Here is an 18417-nt window from a genome sequence, read left to right as displayed (position 1 = left end):
CTTGCCACGATGAAGTCCGTGGGCTTGTTCTGATGTTATGGTCAGACAAGTGAGATAGGTCACAAGAACAAAAACATGTTTTAAAATATATCCTTTGAATATATTTTTGTTTTTATCAGTGGCAGGATACTTGTCATTTAAGTCTTAAGGAAAATTTTAAATCTGAAATATTTACTCTCCGAATTAGGCCACCATCTTACCTCTTATGATTCTTCGGATTAATGAAATCCATATTTTATGCTTGAACCTCATAATACATTATGTTATCTGCCTTTCCATGCAAAATTTACTAGCTAAGATTATAGTTTGTGTTTACTCAATACATTTGGTAGGGGAAAGAAAAGAGGACTCACTGAATCCTCGTTTTGGAGAAAATAAATGGTTTCAAACTATTATGGAATGATTTACTCATTTTAAAAATTTGATATTTAGTAAAGTAAAACTCCTCAGTAAACCGAAGGTAACTTTAGAACAATAATTCTATCCTCCGGGATATACTTTTTAAAATCAGAAATATCAAATTTAAAGTTGGCTTTATGCTCACGAAATATGAAACAGCATAAAGGAAAATTATAATAGTGTTCATTATTTACTTCTGTTAATTTATAATTAGTTTTGACCTTGTTTAATTTATTAGAATATTTTGTTAAAAATACATAAACACACTTTATTCCTGCTCAGTTTGCATTATTAGGTGAGATTTTGCAATTATAATATGGAGTTGAAACATAATCATGCAGGTTTGTGGAGTCGCTAAGTTTTTTTAAAGCTGAAAAATGTGCAGTGTCTCGCCGAGACTCGAGCTCTGGACTTCTTGAATACGCTTCGAGTATGCAATTGCAATGATGTTACCAAGGCAGGGGGAAAGGATGGGTAAATACCTTATATACTCCCCGATTTAAAGGGCGACTGGAGTTTACGGGGCATACTCGCCAAATCATGCTCCACTAACTTTTAGTTCGGGTGCCACGTGTACAGTCATTAGACTTTTTTTTTTTTTTTTTTTTTGAAGCTGGAGAGGTTAAAATCTGCAGTACTCTCAACAAGATTCGAACCCTGGATTTCTCGAATTCGCGTTGAGTATGTTTCCAATTGCATAACAAAGGCATGCGGAAAAGAGGGAGAATATACCTTATGAGGAAATTGGTCAGCACATTTCTCTCGCTACTGAAGGCAGTACACTTGAATTGTTAAATTGTCATGCAGTGCCAATTGTATTTATATATTTAACAAAAAGAATCGAACTAAATGAATTATTTTTGCGTATTCCTGTCCCCTTGCATTGTTTCCTACTTAAGAGATGCCGAGATTTTATTAGTCCAAAGGATCAATTTGCCCTGAAGGACTATTAATTTCGTTTTGGTATTTTGCGTCAGAAATTTCAAAAGGCTGTATTACTTTTCAAATCATTGCCATCATAAATTATCGTCATTATATTTAAAGAAATTAAATAATGAAGAACCTGCATAAATGTATGCATGTTTCTCGCATTGTGATAAAACAACGGTACATAGAGCCATCAAAATTTGAATAACATAATACTCCACTCGAATATGAGAATGTGGAAGCCCTAATTTTAATTTGAAATTTGTTTTGTTATCGATTTCAGATTTTGTAACACTTCGACGACATTTTAATTAAAAAATTAAACGATTTTAAAGCTAGCAATGACAACACTGTACGAAAAAATACATTTTTATCTGCAGCGCGCGAGACTTTGTATCGGAAATTCTAAAGAAATGCTCATTTTAAATTGATTTGCGATATTGCTGTTGAACTGTATTTTATAGTTTGAGTACGTAGAACATGATATTTAATAAATAAAGGGAACACACGAAACGTTAAAAAAACGCCCCTTTGGATGTAATTTAAAATCTGATAGCTTTCAGATTTTTTTTTTTTCGGGGTGGGGAGGTTATTTGGTACGCACTGTTCGATCTAGATAAACACTACACGCTTTATGTCTTGGTGCATTCTACTAGGATGCTAATTATGATTATAATATTTATCAAAGTGTGGTCGTTGAAAAGATGCGTAAAATATGCATGTATTTTTTTGCAGTGCCCGTAAATTTACGAATGCATCACCAGGTATGTGCTGCTTGGGTGGAAAAGTGAAATTGTCAGAACTGAATTCACCACACGAACTATTATGAATCTTGGTATCAGATGACAAAAGCCAATCGAAACATACAAAATACGCACAAAGAAAAAAATTTATAACAGAATCAAAACACAAACACTTTCTTTGCTTTAACTAGCATTTCTTAACGTATACCGGGTAACAACTAGTACTTAATAAACATGTGTGTGTTTTTGAAAATATTCTTGTATTAGTTTCATTTTAAACATATATAACAGATGTTAGCTTTAACTAAAAATTCGCAATAATAATAATGATAAAATTTACTGTTTAAAGATTCCAGAAACATTTAAGATTCAAATTTAGATAACATAAAATACGTTATTTTCCTTAATTTGTATAAATACCTAAAGCAATATATTCACATCTTTTAAACAATGGGTATTAATACTGAAATTGAATTATTGCTTATTAGAAATAGATACTAACCAAACACATTTTATCCTGAGATATATTTTAAAGTAGCAATTAATCCAAATAGAGAGAAATTACAACTTAAAATAAAGAATTTTTTTAAATGTTAATAAAATACATTGAGCTTTGCCATATAAACGAAATATCCGAAAATAAAAGACAGCTCACTAAATTACATGCTCTTATGTGAAAGATATTTGAAGTATTTTAAGGATTTTTTATTATAGTATATCATAATCAAAAAATAGTATTAAAATGCATTTTTAATCTTGAAAACTTGTGCTTCATGTTTAAGAAAGGAGTTAAATATCTGAGAAATTAGATTTAATTTAAAACTACGGGATGAACGATACCAAGCATACAACTTAAGGATTATCTGACAAACAGAAAACAATTTCCTTCGTTGAGAATTTTCGAAACATTAGCAATTTCTGTCTCTTGAAAATGCGTTTGTTGTCAGCTCTCGGGAATTGATCAGAATTAAAAAAAAAAAAAAAAAAAAAAAAAAAAAAAAAAAAAAAAAACAGCAGACTAAATATTCTTATATCTTCACTAACCTGTGGCTCCTGTTCTAGCTGTTTAGGTTTTTGTTTCAGATAAAACACCTTACCTTTATCTGACTTATATTTATGTTCCTGTAAAACAAAATTTTAAATGTATAAGTATAAATTCTCTCCTGTTCATTTCTTTCAATAAATTTACTTGAAAACGATTTTAGGGATATTTCATAATCCCAAAGTTTCTTGCTCGATAAAATATGTTAATTAATGCATTAGGTCAACATTAATTACAGCAAAAGATTAATTAGGACAAGCTATCTGGTAAATATACAGATACGATGCGTCTAGGGAAACTGCACCTGCTACTAAGCTTGGGGGAAAGAAAGAAAACGGCATCGGAATCTCGGGCATTTCGGGCGGTTGTGGTCATCTGAATGAAACGTCATCTCGGGCGTTTTGGCCTTTAGAGGGTTAAACTTATTTTATCTCACCTTTTGTGAGGGTTACTCTAAAAATATTACAATACAAAGTTAGCAGTGGACTGAATACGACTGTAAACACAGAATTATCTTTTAAACCTGCTTGAAAGTGTATTACCTAATTACTTTTAATAGTGGCTGCAGCCTTCGTGACTGATAATAACAGCTATTCAAAATCTGTGCTAACCAACCAAGTCTACCCTGAGATTTTATCTTAACGCAAGGTGAAGGTTAGTCGAAAGTAAAAAACTTAATAACAGACAACCGTCGTAAATGCATACTCTTACTCAAGTTACGAGCTATTTCTCTGACTGTATATTAAAGTGTATGCCACTGAAATTTGCATAAATTTTGATCGAATCTAATGGCGAAAAAGACAATAGGAGAAACGTATCTTAACAATCCATTTAGTTAGTGAAATTCAAATAAAATATCCCGATATATCAAACTGATATAAGAATCGTTTCATCAAATTATTATAAATATATGTAATATAGCTATTATCAACTTATTTTATTTAAAATAATATATTAAAAGCAAAATAATTGTTTGAATTGTTAAAAACATGTGTTCGGAGCTTTCAAATCATTCAGACTGTTGAGCAGTTACAGTTGGGGAGATAAAGCGAAACATCTTATGCTATAAAATTAAGAAAGCAACCTTAATTTGACATAGCTTTCTGTGGATTTTGAGGATTTGACGCAGCTTGACAAATAGCCAACATGTATTCAAAATGTTGCCATTCCACAATACATATGATCTGTATCCTTAAGCTTATAAATATACATGATTATATGATATAATTTAACACACGTTTAATTTTTTATGTATACAGTTTATTGTTTTTATGAAACATATTCAGCTTTATGTTATTTTTTAATATTATAATTATAAAGTTTCTAATGTTATAATTATAATTTATAAAAAAGTAAATAAATGTAAAATAAAACAAAATATGAAGATTAAATTTGAAATATGTAGCAAATATATTACACACCTAGCACATAATATCTCATTTTTATTTTTTATTATTATATCTAATGAAAATAATTTAAAACACATTTCTTTTATGATATATTCAACTGATACTTTGCAACGTTTTTAAGCATTATTGTAATTGATGAAAAATGTTTCAAACGGCTACATATTACGTAACTTAGAACGAAGTCATTTGTTTTTATAAATTATTGCGCCATTAGCAATTTTTAATATTCTATGTTTAAAACAAAGATTTATTTAATTGCATAGTCATTAACTTATTGGAATATGTTTAATAGCTGAACGAATTTAAAGAGAGGAAAATTATTCAAATTGCTTAAGATAAATAATTACAGTTAAGTGTAATTTTCGTCATCTTTAGATCAACTTTCTTCTGATTACCGTTATACTAGTCATATTAATTATTTTGCATTTCAAAGCTAATTGAATTAGAATAACGAAAAGTAAATGTAATGCAATAAATTACAATACGTATAAATGAGTTATTTCGTGCTGCAATTAATCAAGGTAGATTTGCATAAATATTGTTTTTCTGCAGATTTTTTTTCCTCCCACGATTAAATTGCTTAATCTAGAGCAAAACTATATCTAGCTTTGAAAGCTTCTTTGGGCTTATTACCCCAAGACGTTAAAATAAAATTTTATTAAATTCACACCAACAGAATTATTTTTTGGGAGTTAAATTGGGGAGTGTGAAAGAAATCTTAAATTGCAAGATAGGAAAGTGTAATTGCAATACTGAAATTATAAGTTTCAGGATCAGGAGGATGAATTTAGGATCAGATGAGTTCAGTCAGTGTACTTCACTGTTTGGAGTTTTTTATATAAGGAAATTCTGGCCCCGCGCAGAATCCCACGAAATAAATGTATAAATTGACAAATTCTTAAAATGGAGGAATGGGTAAATAGAAGTGGAGCATGCGACATGCGACGGAGGACGTGTGCACCACCCCTCTACCAATACGGTTAATCGGTATAGCGCCACGGCCACCTTTATCTATTGCCTAGATACATGATACATAAGAACATACGGTGGCTACAGCAGAAGATACATATATATTCAGATGCCTAAATACATCTTACGTAGGAATATAGGGTGCATGAGATGTATAAGGGGACATTCATAAGGACATAGCTAAGGTGACACACATTGGGTGATGTACACATACTTATGAATATAAGGTATACAGGTGCAGAATAAGTTACGTGTTACAGGATGTTGCGAGATATATGATATAAAATGCTGTGGATACAAATCTATGCAGATGCTAAGATACATGATACGAGGTGCAGAGTGATATAAGTGCCAGGATACATGGTAGAAGGTGCGACATAAGATGCATGATACAGTATTATGCGGGATATATGTTACAGTATGCAGAAGATACAAATATTGGCAGATGCCAGGATGCATGATATGTAGAACGTAAGGTGCAGTAGATAAGTAAGGTGACAAATATAAGGACATGCATAAGATGACATACACACACTTAAGAACAGGAGGTTAAAAAAATTAATACATATCAAAGGATGATACGAGATATATGATACATATTACAAGATGATACGAAATAGGGTTACATTTTACAACATATGTTACATATTGCAGGATGTTACAAGATATATGATACAAGTTGCAGAAGCTACTAATATAGGCAGATACCAAGATACATGATACATGGTGCAGAATATGTGACATGCTACAGGATGATACAAGATTATATATGCAGATGCCAGGATACATGATACTGGATTCAGAATAAGTTACATAACTAAGATTTTGCGAGATATATGATACTAGGAGCTGGATGTACAAATTTATGCTAATGCCTGGATACTCGATACAAGGCGCAGTTTGACTGGAGCAGTAATAATAATAAATTTTAAACCTCACCACTAGCCAAAGATAAAGAACCCCTTTAGGGATGATGACGGTACTCTTACAATGATGGCGCGACTCCATGTGGTATAGTTCGACCGTCTCAAACGCAACCCTTGCTGGCATTCTGTCAAAACACATAGACTCGTCCAAAAGGGGCGTTATTACCTGCTACGACATGAAAGTCTTCTCTTCTCCTGAAACGGAGAGTGGAGGGAAAGAAAGTTCCTATCCTTCCACCCTATTTTGAAAATAATTCGGTCCGAATCGTGCATGCGTGTTTGCGCTCATGGTTGCGGATGAGGCGGTCGAACTATAACTGATGTTGGTGGACTTTGTTAAGGTTGCGTATTACGTACGGCACAAAAAAGTATTAAATATGAATCTATGAGAGGCTTTACTACCAATGCTTATGTACTGGTAGTAGAGCCTCTCATAGCACTGAAGCCATAGAACTGAAGCTAAAGAAACAATTATTTTAGATTATTATTCTCGTTTCGTGAGGATCTTGTTAACTGTAACAGTCTCTGTAGTCTGAATTTTAAAAGTAATCTGAGTTTACGTTCTCTGCTTCTTTATACTTTGACGGTATCAGAGGAGCAACAGGATCTTTGATCAAACAACCTCCCTGAAATCGAGAGTCACTGGTGACAGATACACTGCAAATCGCTATATTCCTTGACACTGTCCGTGAATTTATAATTCTTGTAATATTAAGGGGCGCCGAAATTGAACGAATTATTTATTCCACACTCTCAAACGTCTCCCAACCGGTTTAGTGGTCATCGTCGCTGAGTGCCGTGCCGAAGGGCCTGGGTTGAATTTTTGAGAAGGCATAGATATTTGTAAATGTATAGTATCCGTGTGGCATGGGGCAACTATAAATATGCGGCGAGCCGAAAGTCCTCTCGAGAGGTTGTTTGTAGCGGAAGAGGAGTCAGAAAACATGAAACTCATCCCCCAGGGTGCTGTCCATCAAAATTTGGGGCGAAACTAATCTAAGTCGAACTGTCACCTGCATGGTGCTCAAGGATGGTGCCAATGACAAGCGTATATTGCGCTCCTTGACAGGAGGACTTTCGTGGGCTGGGGCTGACTATAATACAAGCAAGTGAGCATTAGTCAACAACATCCCTGTCAGATCCTGTTGTCTCACACATCGTAATAGCTCCGACATTCCGAATTGTGGGGGATCCCGCACATGAATTTCTTATCTCTGTATCGTCCGCCTCAGTCGTATGAGGCCTAGTGACTTGGGTATGAAACGGAACGTTACTTTTGAAGCAAAGAAATGATTAATTCTGGGCATATTGAGGATTATGATATAAACACCTTGCAATAATTTCGACTTTCAAATATTCATCATTAATATGTTTGGACAAAAAGATCTGAACACACATAAAAAGGTGCGTTAAATTACTCAAATTCTAGTGTTTTTTTAAAATTCCCTAATGGATCTGTTTCTAAAAAGTGTATTAGGCTTGTATAATTATTTCGCTCAGAAAGCACTCGGACTGTGAATATTTAAAATCGCTTTCAGAGATCATTTGAAACATTAATCTCATCTTTAGAATTACACTGAAGAATGCCTTAATTTATGTTCTTTACGATGTTTGAGACATGACGCTTTCCCTTACGAGGGAATAATCAATGTCGAAAAGATTAACTTTAATTACATGCAAGCAGCAAACATTTATTTTAAAATGAACTGAATTGAAATTTCGTAAGTTCTTGATTAATTGCTTTTCCATTTATCTGTCTTCTAAACTAAGGGTAAGCAATAGTGATATGAATTAATCCTTATTACACATTTCCTTCAGTTAACGTCAAAATAATAACAGTCGCTTTTGCGTGGAAAGATTAATTTCATACGTTTCATACGTTCGAATATCTGAGAAAGATTTCTGACCGGCTGTAATTCCAGATATTTTTTTTTTTTTTTCCAAACGGCAATCAATCAGCTTTCAGGGAGAAGCAGATGATCTCGAATTTTTAAGATGTTCGTTTTAAAGTTTCCCAACGCGTTTAGGTTAAAGAAGTTTACATTCATTTTAATGAATTTTACCAGTGAAAGAGATTAACAGGTTATCCAAGTGACAGTAAGTGTTAAAATAATTGATGTTAGAATGAAAGTAATGCTCATAAATTATTCTCCACATTTACGTATCTTATAAGATAATTTTAAATTCATATCTGAAAGCAATGATTTAGAAATAACTTTTTTATCATTTAATTTTTTTTTCAAAATTACTTTCAATTAATTTTTTAAAGCAGATTATAGAATAAATAAGATATTGCTATAATAATAATATTAGATAATGCTGATATACGTATTTAAGATAAAATACTAAGATATAATCATTGCATTCATATCTGAATGCAAAGATTTAGACATAACATTTTTATCATTTAAATTTTTTTCAAAATTACTTTCAATTATTTTTTAAGAAAATTATAAAATGATTAAGATAGTGTTTATAAAACGCCCCATTATTAAATCACGTCGTAGAGTCATTAGATGTTTTTTTGTTGAAGCAGAGGATCATGAAATATAAGCAATGCCCTCCCCGGGACTCGAACCTGGACCTCTCGAATAAGCGCGGAATATGCTAACCATTACACGAGGCAGACGCGTTTGAAAGGAGCGAGAAAATATCTTATATACTCCCCCTTTTAAAAAGCGACTGGAGATTAGTGGACCATTCGCCAAATTCTGGTGGTGAAGAATCATCATCGAGTACCTTTTTAAGTTCGGGCGCTACTTTAGAGTCATTAGGGTTCTTTTTTGTTGTTGTTGTTGAAGAAATAGATCATGAAAATTGAGGAATGTGCTCGCCGGGACTTGAACCTGGAACTCTCCAAAACGCGCCGTGTGTGCTGACCGTTACACCATGAAGGCATGCAGAAAGGTTGGAGTAGGATCTTTGAAATTAAGCAGTTAATCCTCGCTTTGGGAAGAAGTAATATCTACTTTTGGGCCTCCCCAAATTGAATTGAATAAAGATGTGGAATCAAAACAGTTAACTTCTTTTGTGTCATCATTTCATGCCAAGCTTCATTCATGTGCCCGAATGACAAAATATTACATGTATACATTTTTTTATCCAATGCGTGTGCTTACGGGATAGATAATAATTTTTAATTTACTTTACTATTTATGTAATTGTATTTGGGAACACCTTATTCTCCTATACAAGTCTTTAAAACTAAAAAATATGTATATAACGATGAGTAATAATTTCTGGAAATTTAGGGCAGCAGAGCATAACGCCTAAATTACTAGGTCATTAATTTATATAATATGTGGGATTCAAATATGAATGCAAAATCAAATACTTGTTGCTTCTAGTGATCCTCAGACACAATTTCGAATGTTAAATAAATATATTTATATAGATATTTTGCGTATTTATTCATAATTATTTTAAATTCCTTTGAACTAATTGATATGAATCTTTAGTACCTATTTCAGAGTTTTATGTAACCTGAGTATAATGTATATCACCGCAGGCCTTCATGCAAGACTTTTTTTATTGATGCAACACTTCCTAAGAAATTTTAGAAACGGTCGTGTATATATTTTACATCACATAATCTTAAACGCCAGCATCATTTCACAAGATATTTTCTAAAATACATTTCAAGCAAGCATTCGTGAAAGCAAGCATTGCATCATCATGAAAACAAGAGCCTCACATACACTACAAATTTGTTCTGGCAATTCTACTTAAGAATTAATGCAGGAGAATCACTGAATCTCGTAAAAAATTACAATCGAAGGCATCATTTATGTACTCCACAGTAAAATACTGGCACTCCCGTCTGCTATCTATCAATTAACTTTACTAAGCATTGGCCATATACATACAAACATACATCCATGCAGTCTACAAGTTGTCTAGAATCACCTTCGAATGGCGTTCTAAACATAGCAACCTATTTTTTTTTTTTTTTTTTTTTTTTTTTTTTTTTTTTTTTTTACAATAGCTTAGAAAGGTGTTTTGTCACCGTAGAGTGCAACCTTGCATTCATGTATATTTCTTGGTATTATGCTTTTTATTGTCAAGAAATCAAACACGAAAGGTGTTTGATACTATTGGCACTCTAAAACGAAGTACTAACGCTAATAATGTCTGCTCTTACTTTTATACCTGTAAAATGCAATGCAATCATTTAAAAGCATTTCGCCATCCAAGAAATATTATATAATGCTTAGAATTAATTGAACGCCCATCGCATAATCACCCTATTTAGCAACAGACTTCTTTCGACTATTAAACAGAGATACACTTGTGGGGATTTATTTAATTTACTTAACAGTTACTTTATGTTTAAGCAGCTTTCCTATCGCGCTTGCTTTCAACACACGCTTTCTTGCCAGGATACAAATGGACTAGGGCGCATGTATTCACATAAGATAGAAAGAAGTTGATATCTAAGGGAAGGTTTCGGAAAGTGAATCAGAGTGCGTTCTGCCTGCTTGAAGGCCATGCTGCTAATTTTGATTATCTAGCGATTAGAATTCTATGGCATTGAACTATTCTTGTTATTAACACGTTGAGCCCGGCGACGAATTTTCTGTTCTTTCCCTTCAGGCGGCGCGAGCGATCAAACTGTGCCCATGTTGCAGGTAATATGCGACTTCATGCACTGAGTAGAGTTTATCTCTTGATGAGCTTTGTCAGCTACGGACATACAAGCCCTGCCTGTACGTGACAAAGCTCGTGGTCGCGAATATGTTTCTGTCAGTCTTCCTTCTGAATGAATGAGCATGAAACAAATAATTATAAAAGTAAAATATAATGTCCCTCTCCGCTAACATTTCTGTTTACTACAGAGAATTTTTTCTTGGCCTCTTGCCTTGCGTCTGTCAGGTTTTATGGACTTTGCAGACAAATGCAGGTACTAGTTCTTATTGTTTCCTACTCTTTATATATTTTCTTAAATATTACTGCAATATGTCCAAGTAAGTTATGCTATGATGAACATTTGCAACAGCCCAATAATATGATTAAAGCTGAATATTCAAATTTCTCCTAAGTCTTCCGAGTGTAATATAACGCACTTTTGTTATACAATTAGTTGTCAAAATTCATTTTAGCTCAATGTTTCTTTTAGGATATTTAGAGGACTTTACTTTGTTTATTTGGAACATAAAATATGAAATATGTAACCTAATTTAAGATGTTGAGTTTTAATAGTAATAGTGTTAACTCATACAAATTAATTCTGCAGCATAAGTACTTCTAAATTTTGCATATATGTCTAGAAAATATTATGCCTAAGATTTCAAATAAAACAGAGTTTTCGAAAGCTAATGAGCAGAACGTAAATCTAAGGAATGGTTAATAAATGTAAATTTCTGAGACATTATATATTTTTCTTCTCTTAATTCCGCAGTTATTTCTGTACAATTTATTGCTCAAATATTTGGAAAATAAAGTGAATATACAGAAATTTTAACATTACGGACTCTGAAGTTTTCTTATAACCAACAGAAAGGTAATACGAAATTTAAAAAAAAAAAGACTTTGTTTTTGCAAACTATATTACGGAAGTGATCACAAGCCGACATTTTCTTTCTTGGTAGAAATAAGAAAATAACTGCGCAATCTTGTCTATTTATTAAATTGTAGGTCGATTTTTAGCAGACTTCTTCTTAAAAAATATCATTCACAAAAAGCATGGTTTTCGTTTTTTCTACAGGTTCAATTTATGATCTCAATCTTATTCTGAATAATCTACTAGACGATTGTATAGCAAACTGATTCAGATTTTACCTTATATGGCATTACTAAATTTTCAATTTGGAATAAAATTTTCTTTAACGTCATATTTATAATTAACAGGATATATAATTTTTTTCATAATAATATCAATTTTAATGCAATAAAATTACGTAGGTTTTTCTTCTTTTTTTTTAATGTCTTCCTGTGTTTTTCTTACAGCTGCAATAGATTGTGATTTCTTATTTAACATTTCTTCACTTAAATCCCAATCCATGAGACCAACTGTGATCTTTTTACTATCCTCATAAGATAAATCTTAATTAGTATATTTACAGATCAATGTGCCTTAATGGTTTTTCCTTTTTGCTCCATCCTTCAGCACTACCGGTTCATTAGTAGTTGTAATATAGTATTACTCCAATTATTTTAGTGTTACATGTTGGAGATCACAGATCACAGCCTAAGACTATTTCACTTAAGGCTGCTTCTTTTATTAGTTTGAAAAATTTCTCTGATAACAATTTGACCAACCGTTATATTTGCTCATAATCAGAGTTCTAGAACCAATGATTAACACGTATAATAGTTTATATTTTGAGGTATGAACACTTATAGTGAAAAATACAACTCATTATGCGTCATTAACTTTTTTGAAATGTTTGAGAGAGTCCATGATGACTTAATATTTCTCAGACTCTGATTAATTATATCTTTTTCTCTCTCTCTATATATACAGAACGTTCTTCATCATCTTAAAGAAAAATCATCTGAAACATTTTCGCATGTAATAGTCCTTAAAGACCAATTTCCAAGTTGAACTTTGTTGTTTTATTTTGATCCGAGGTAATCGAAATCATGCATAACAGGATTTCTATAAGATGTGTTTAAGGATGATCTGTCGGTATATGACTACGCTTTTTAATAATATTTAAAATAAATGTCTAAATATTTTATGCCGGTCCACCAGCGAGCAAGCGGTAAAACTACTGAGCTATGGTAGTTCAACACATATTTAGATTTAAACAAAAAGATGAAGACATCCTACCTGATTGAACAATAGCTCCCGCTTACTTATTATCCAGAATATCAGAATATTATTACCCAGAATAATTTTAATGACGGACTATTTTATTCCTGGATTTTGAATTATTAATACCTATAATATAATATGTATGTATGTATTGTGAATACAGCAAAGCACACTAGGGTTATCTAAGGGGAGGGATGCCTTCGTGGAGGACTTTATAAGGGAAACTGGCTCGTATACACGTTACACATGGGGAAAGCCACGAAACGCCCATGCAGCCAGCCGTTCGCAGAATTCGAACCTCGGATCGAACTACCAGTGTTCAACGATTTTACCGCTCGGCCGCTGGTAGGCCCATAGTATAATAATACACATGTTGTTTCTGCAGAATTGTCAAGGCTTTCACTGATAATCTTCTTAAAAATCTGAATATTTATGTCATTCAGGCCCACCAGCAGCCGAGTTGTAAAATTGATGAACACTGATAGTTCGGTCCGCTGGTTGTTTAAATACTCTAAGCGATCAGATCAGGTTGGCTGCATGGGCGTTTTCGCTGTTTTCTGCATATGTAAACGAGCCAGTTTCCCATGTGTATACAACGAGTGTACGAACACGTTTCCCTTAGAAAGTCCTCCACGAATTCAACCCTCCTCTTAGGCCCTCGATTGCATTTTTGTAATCAAATAAACATTTGTGTCATTCGTAATTTACAGACTTCCCATTAAATGATTAAAAAAGAGACTTAATTTTTCTATATGTTTAAGGTACATTTTGTAACTCCAGATTTTATACTTAATTTTCCAATACGTATTCGTATACAAATGCGCACAAACTTAAATACTGTCTTCCGCAACAGCATTTAATTCAATATTTGTATTCCGAAAATATTCTGAGATAATTAATGTTCAAGTATAGCTAATAAATTTTCTTTGATTCCTAGAAGGTAACAAATAATCATACCTAGAATCAGACGAAAATGTAGTTCATTAATAAATAATTACCATTAGTTTCTAAATGTAAATTCAAAACATGAAACGGCATATTTTTAAAATTCATTTTCATATATATTTTTTACATAATTAAAAGTTATTATTACTTTAAAGTTTTATTATGAATTACTTTCATTTCCATTTGCTTTTAAATCATGTCTAAAATTATTTCAATAATGCACTTTTTAAAGCGTTGAGAACATTTTTTTTTTTTTTTTTTTTTTTTTTTTTTGATTTCAGTCTTTTATTTTCCAAAATTATACATGTAAAACTGTTATACGTTGACATGTTTCAGTATTTCCAAGTAAATTTTTGTCACTGTTACAGTTAAACGCATAAAATAATCTCAGTTTTGTTTCTTCTGCAGAACGCACAAAATAAAAAAATAGTCAAAACATGAAACGACATATTTTTGAAATTAATTTGCATATAAACCGAAGGGTCATTACATTATGGCCACACTGTTAATAACATGCAGGACCACCTAGCCCTCAAATCTGCCAGCATCCGACGTGGCATTGACTCAACAAGGTACAAATACATAGTATCTGGTACAAAGCGCTCACCAACTGGTCCGGCAATTCCCGCACATTACGAGGGAGTAGGGTAGGACGGTGGGACCACAAATCTTTATTGATTAATGTCAGGCGAATGTAGAGGCCAAGACATGGTTTGAAAGTCACTGGAATGTTTCTCGAACCACTTATGACATGGTGCATTATGCTGTTGGTAAACATCATCCCTCTCCGGAAATACTGTTGTCATGAATAGATAAACTTGGTCTGCAAGGATGTTCACGAAGCGCACAGACGTCAAGGATTGTTCTGTGGAGATTACGGGTCCTAATGTGCTCTGTCAAAACATTATCCACACCATAGCACCCCCGCCACCAGCATGTTTCCATCCAACTGTGCATCTGGGAGCCAAGGTTTAGTTTGGAAATAGGCGTATTAGCACACGCCCGTGGATGTGATGGATCTGAAAACGTCATTCGTCGGACCATGCAACTTTTTTCCATTCTTCCAATGCCAAATTACGATGTTGAGCCCACTGCAGACGCAGCTGGCAATAACGTGCCGTCAGTGCAGAGGCATGCTTCCGCCCATACGCAGCAATATACGCTGCGCAGCGGGTTGATAAACACTGTTTGGGTCGCCACTGTTGGTAGCTGGTGGTGATTTCGGCTGTTATAGCTCTTCAGTCACGGCAAACAGTGCGTAGCAGTCTCCGCTGTCCTCTGGAATCAATGCGCATCCGACGGCACACTGCTGGGCCGGCCGACTTGTCGTTTCACCATCCGTACACTACTTTCGATATGTGCTTTCAACAATCAATCAATCAATAAACTCTTATATCGAACTGCCGCTGTTTTAAAAGCGACGTTGCCGGCTCTATGACATTTTCCCCATAAGGGCACATGATAGAACAGTCCAAATGGGCAGTTGGGAGGAGTCAGAATTGAAAAAGGGAAGGTGACCAAAGTCACAAGGAGGAGATAGAACCATGACTGCCGCGAACAAGGAGAGGCTAAGACTTAGTGGTAACAGTGCATAACCGCTTTATATACTCCAACATCAGCCGCGCACGCCCAGTGTTTCTGTTCCTGGGCGAACCCATTGTTATAGATGGAGGGTGGTCATAATGTAATGGTCTTAGCTGTATATTAATATATATCTCTATTTTGTTTCTTCTGCAGAATCTATCTTACAGTTTCTGCTCTAAGTTTCAGCCGTAAGATAACATCTATTTTGTTTCTTCTGCAGAATGCACAACTGACTTTCCTTTGGGCTCTCTTCATTATGATTGTTGCTGGCAACAGTGCTGTATTAGTAGCTCTCATGCTGTCGAAAAACAGGAAGTCAAGGATGAACTTTTTCATAATGCATCTCGCCATTGCAGGTAAGTTAAATTGTAATATAAAACGTAATATCAGACATAGTTTCTTGTAAAATATTGTATTTTGTATGAATCATTACGCTGCTTACGCATAATGCTTCAAAAATATTTCACGACAAATTAACTTAAAGAACATTTAGTATGAAGCATAGACCAATTCCTCAAGAGATATTTAGTCCTTAGCCTAGGGGCATAGCTTCAAGTCAAGAATTCCATTTCAAATAATGATTTAAATAAGGTAGACTGTCAAAACGTTATTTCCAATTTTAGCTTTCTCCGTTTCAGGCTTTCCGGAGAAGGCAAAATAAATCATGCAAATTCAGGCGTTTTCTTCAGGATTTCGTGACAAGAATATCAAAACTCCTGGAATTTCAGCCTTTATTTCACATCGGAGCAGAATTCTTTGTTTTTTAATAAAAAATAGGAACGAAAAGAAAAGTAGTCAAAATGCGTTATAGCCTATTGTGTGCGTATCAAACTGATTTCGTAGACTCTACAGGAAATGTTTTCTGCTCTTGGCCATGGAAAATTTCTTGACGAGGGAACCCTCTCAAATATTTGCTTTGAAGCAAAAATTCAAAAACAAAACTGCCATATTTTTAAATAATCTGAAATAAATTTTGTATGAAACAACGGAAAGCGAAAAATTAAGACTTCTGAAGATGGACTAGGAATATTATTCCAGCCGATAAAAAAGAAAATATTCTGTATTTGAACACCATTATAATGAGCGTTTGCCAGATAACTGTAAATATACCATTTCTCTACATAGGCTCAACACTTTTCTCCACGATCACAGCGTATTTTTGAAATATTTAATGAATGAATAAAATAATGAATCTATTTTATAAAAATCTGTGGCAGCAATATCACTTTAATGAGCATTTTCGTGAGCCTTCGGAGCACCCACACTATTAAAATTTGTGAGCGTCTGTCTGTCTGTTTGTGACATCATCTCCTCCGGAACGATGGGTAGTTGAGTTTCATGAAAGATACCCCGCGAATTCCAAAAATTCGTGGGAAAACATTTCGGCCATTCTCGTCTTCGTACTACTTCAATCAGTCGAGATATTAAATAAAACTTCTGAAAACGCTAATTTTCGCACTCATTTTTCAGAGTGGCAACAGTCTCGCAAGCTCGAGATAAAAATCAAGGTCATATTCTGACGTTGAAGAAAGCGGGTGATTGCATGCCGAAAATGTTTCATTAAAATCACCGTTTTAAATAAATAGCTGCAGTTGGCAACTACTTTTGTTTCAGGTTAGGATAATTGACACTATATGCTATTGTTACGTTAATTATTTTATTGATATTTGGAAAATTTTGTTATATTAAATTTACGTCATGACATCATACGCATACCTAAAGTGTCAAACGTTTTTGTTTCTTGGTTTGGTAAAAAGAATGATTTACGAATTGGTTATTGCTTGTAAAGAACGATCTGATTTTATTCATACTGAAATGCTTTTCAGCATTTTCTTTTCAGGTATACATATACCATATAAATTTTGTTTTACCTACAGCATGCACATCAAGGCCCGCTAGTTATATTTAAAATTAGATTTAACAGTATCTTCAAAATTTCTGTTTGACAGTCTAAATGACTTCCGACCACGTTTTCAAATGTATCATTGACCTTGAATAGGAAGTCTGAGAGACGAACGCTGCTTACTTAACTCATCAAGAAAGGGTCTGATCCTAGTATACGGTACAACCTGCATTCGGCAACTTTTAGGCACATAATGATGAGCACTAAAGACGATTTTCATGACATCGCCTTTAGTGCTCATCATAATGTAGCAGTGCATCATTTAGTGCTCATCATAATCAGCAGTAAACGGGCCATTTTGGTGAAATTAAAATTGAGCCAATGCCGTACCGTATATCATGATTTTACCCAACAGAGATTTAAATGGTACGATTTTTAAAACCGTTTCATCTGACAAAGCCTGAAATAGAACACAATCGTCAAAATAACATACTTTTGATCATATGTCAGCTTTTGGTAAAAATGCTTTGGATCAGATATTTATAATGAGCCCTCCCCCCCCCCCCCCCCCCAAGAAAAAATTCTAAAAGTTTTCAGATTTTAAATTACGTCCAAAGGGACTTTTTGTTAACGTTTTATGTGTTACATTTATTTATTAAATACCATGTTCTACGTACTCAAACCATAAAATTCAGTTCAACAGCTATATCGCATATTTTTAAAATTTCCTATACATAGTCTTGCGCGCTGCAGATAAAAATGTTTTTTTTTTTTTTTTTTTTTTTTTTTTTTTTTCTTACAGTGTTATCATTGCTCGCTTTGAAATCGTTTAGGATTTTAATCCAAAATTCGCTGAAGTGTTACTAAATCTGA

General features: G+C 33.6%; 1 protein-coding gene across 1 annotated transcript in view; it reads left to right on the top strand.

Annotated features, from left to right (window-relative positions):
* LOC118196241 (cardioacceleratory peptide receptor-like) overlaps positions 1 to 18417 on the top strand; it is an 880182-nt gene that overhangs the window by 539156 nt on the left and 322609 nt on the right. Inside the window, exon 2 of the mRNA XM_085814025.1 lies at positions 15922 to 16057. Coding sequence (XP_085670151.1) covers positions 15922 to 16057 — 136 coding nt within the window. The remainder of the gene's footprint in view (positions 1 to 15921; positions 16058 to 18417) is intronic.

Source organism: Stegodyphus dumicola, chromosome 3 (assembly GCF_044657685.1).
Source record: "Stegodyphus dumicola isolate Sdum_Otavi_A_Nest chromosome 3, ASM4465768v1".
NCBI lineage: Eukaryota > Metazoa > Arthropoda > Arachnida > Araneae > Eresidae > Stegodyphus > Stegodyphus dumicola.
Note: the sequence above shows the minus strand (reverse complement) of the source record. Positions and strands in the feature narration are given on the sequence as shown.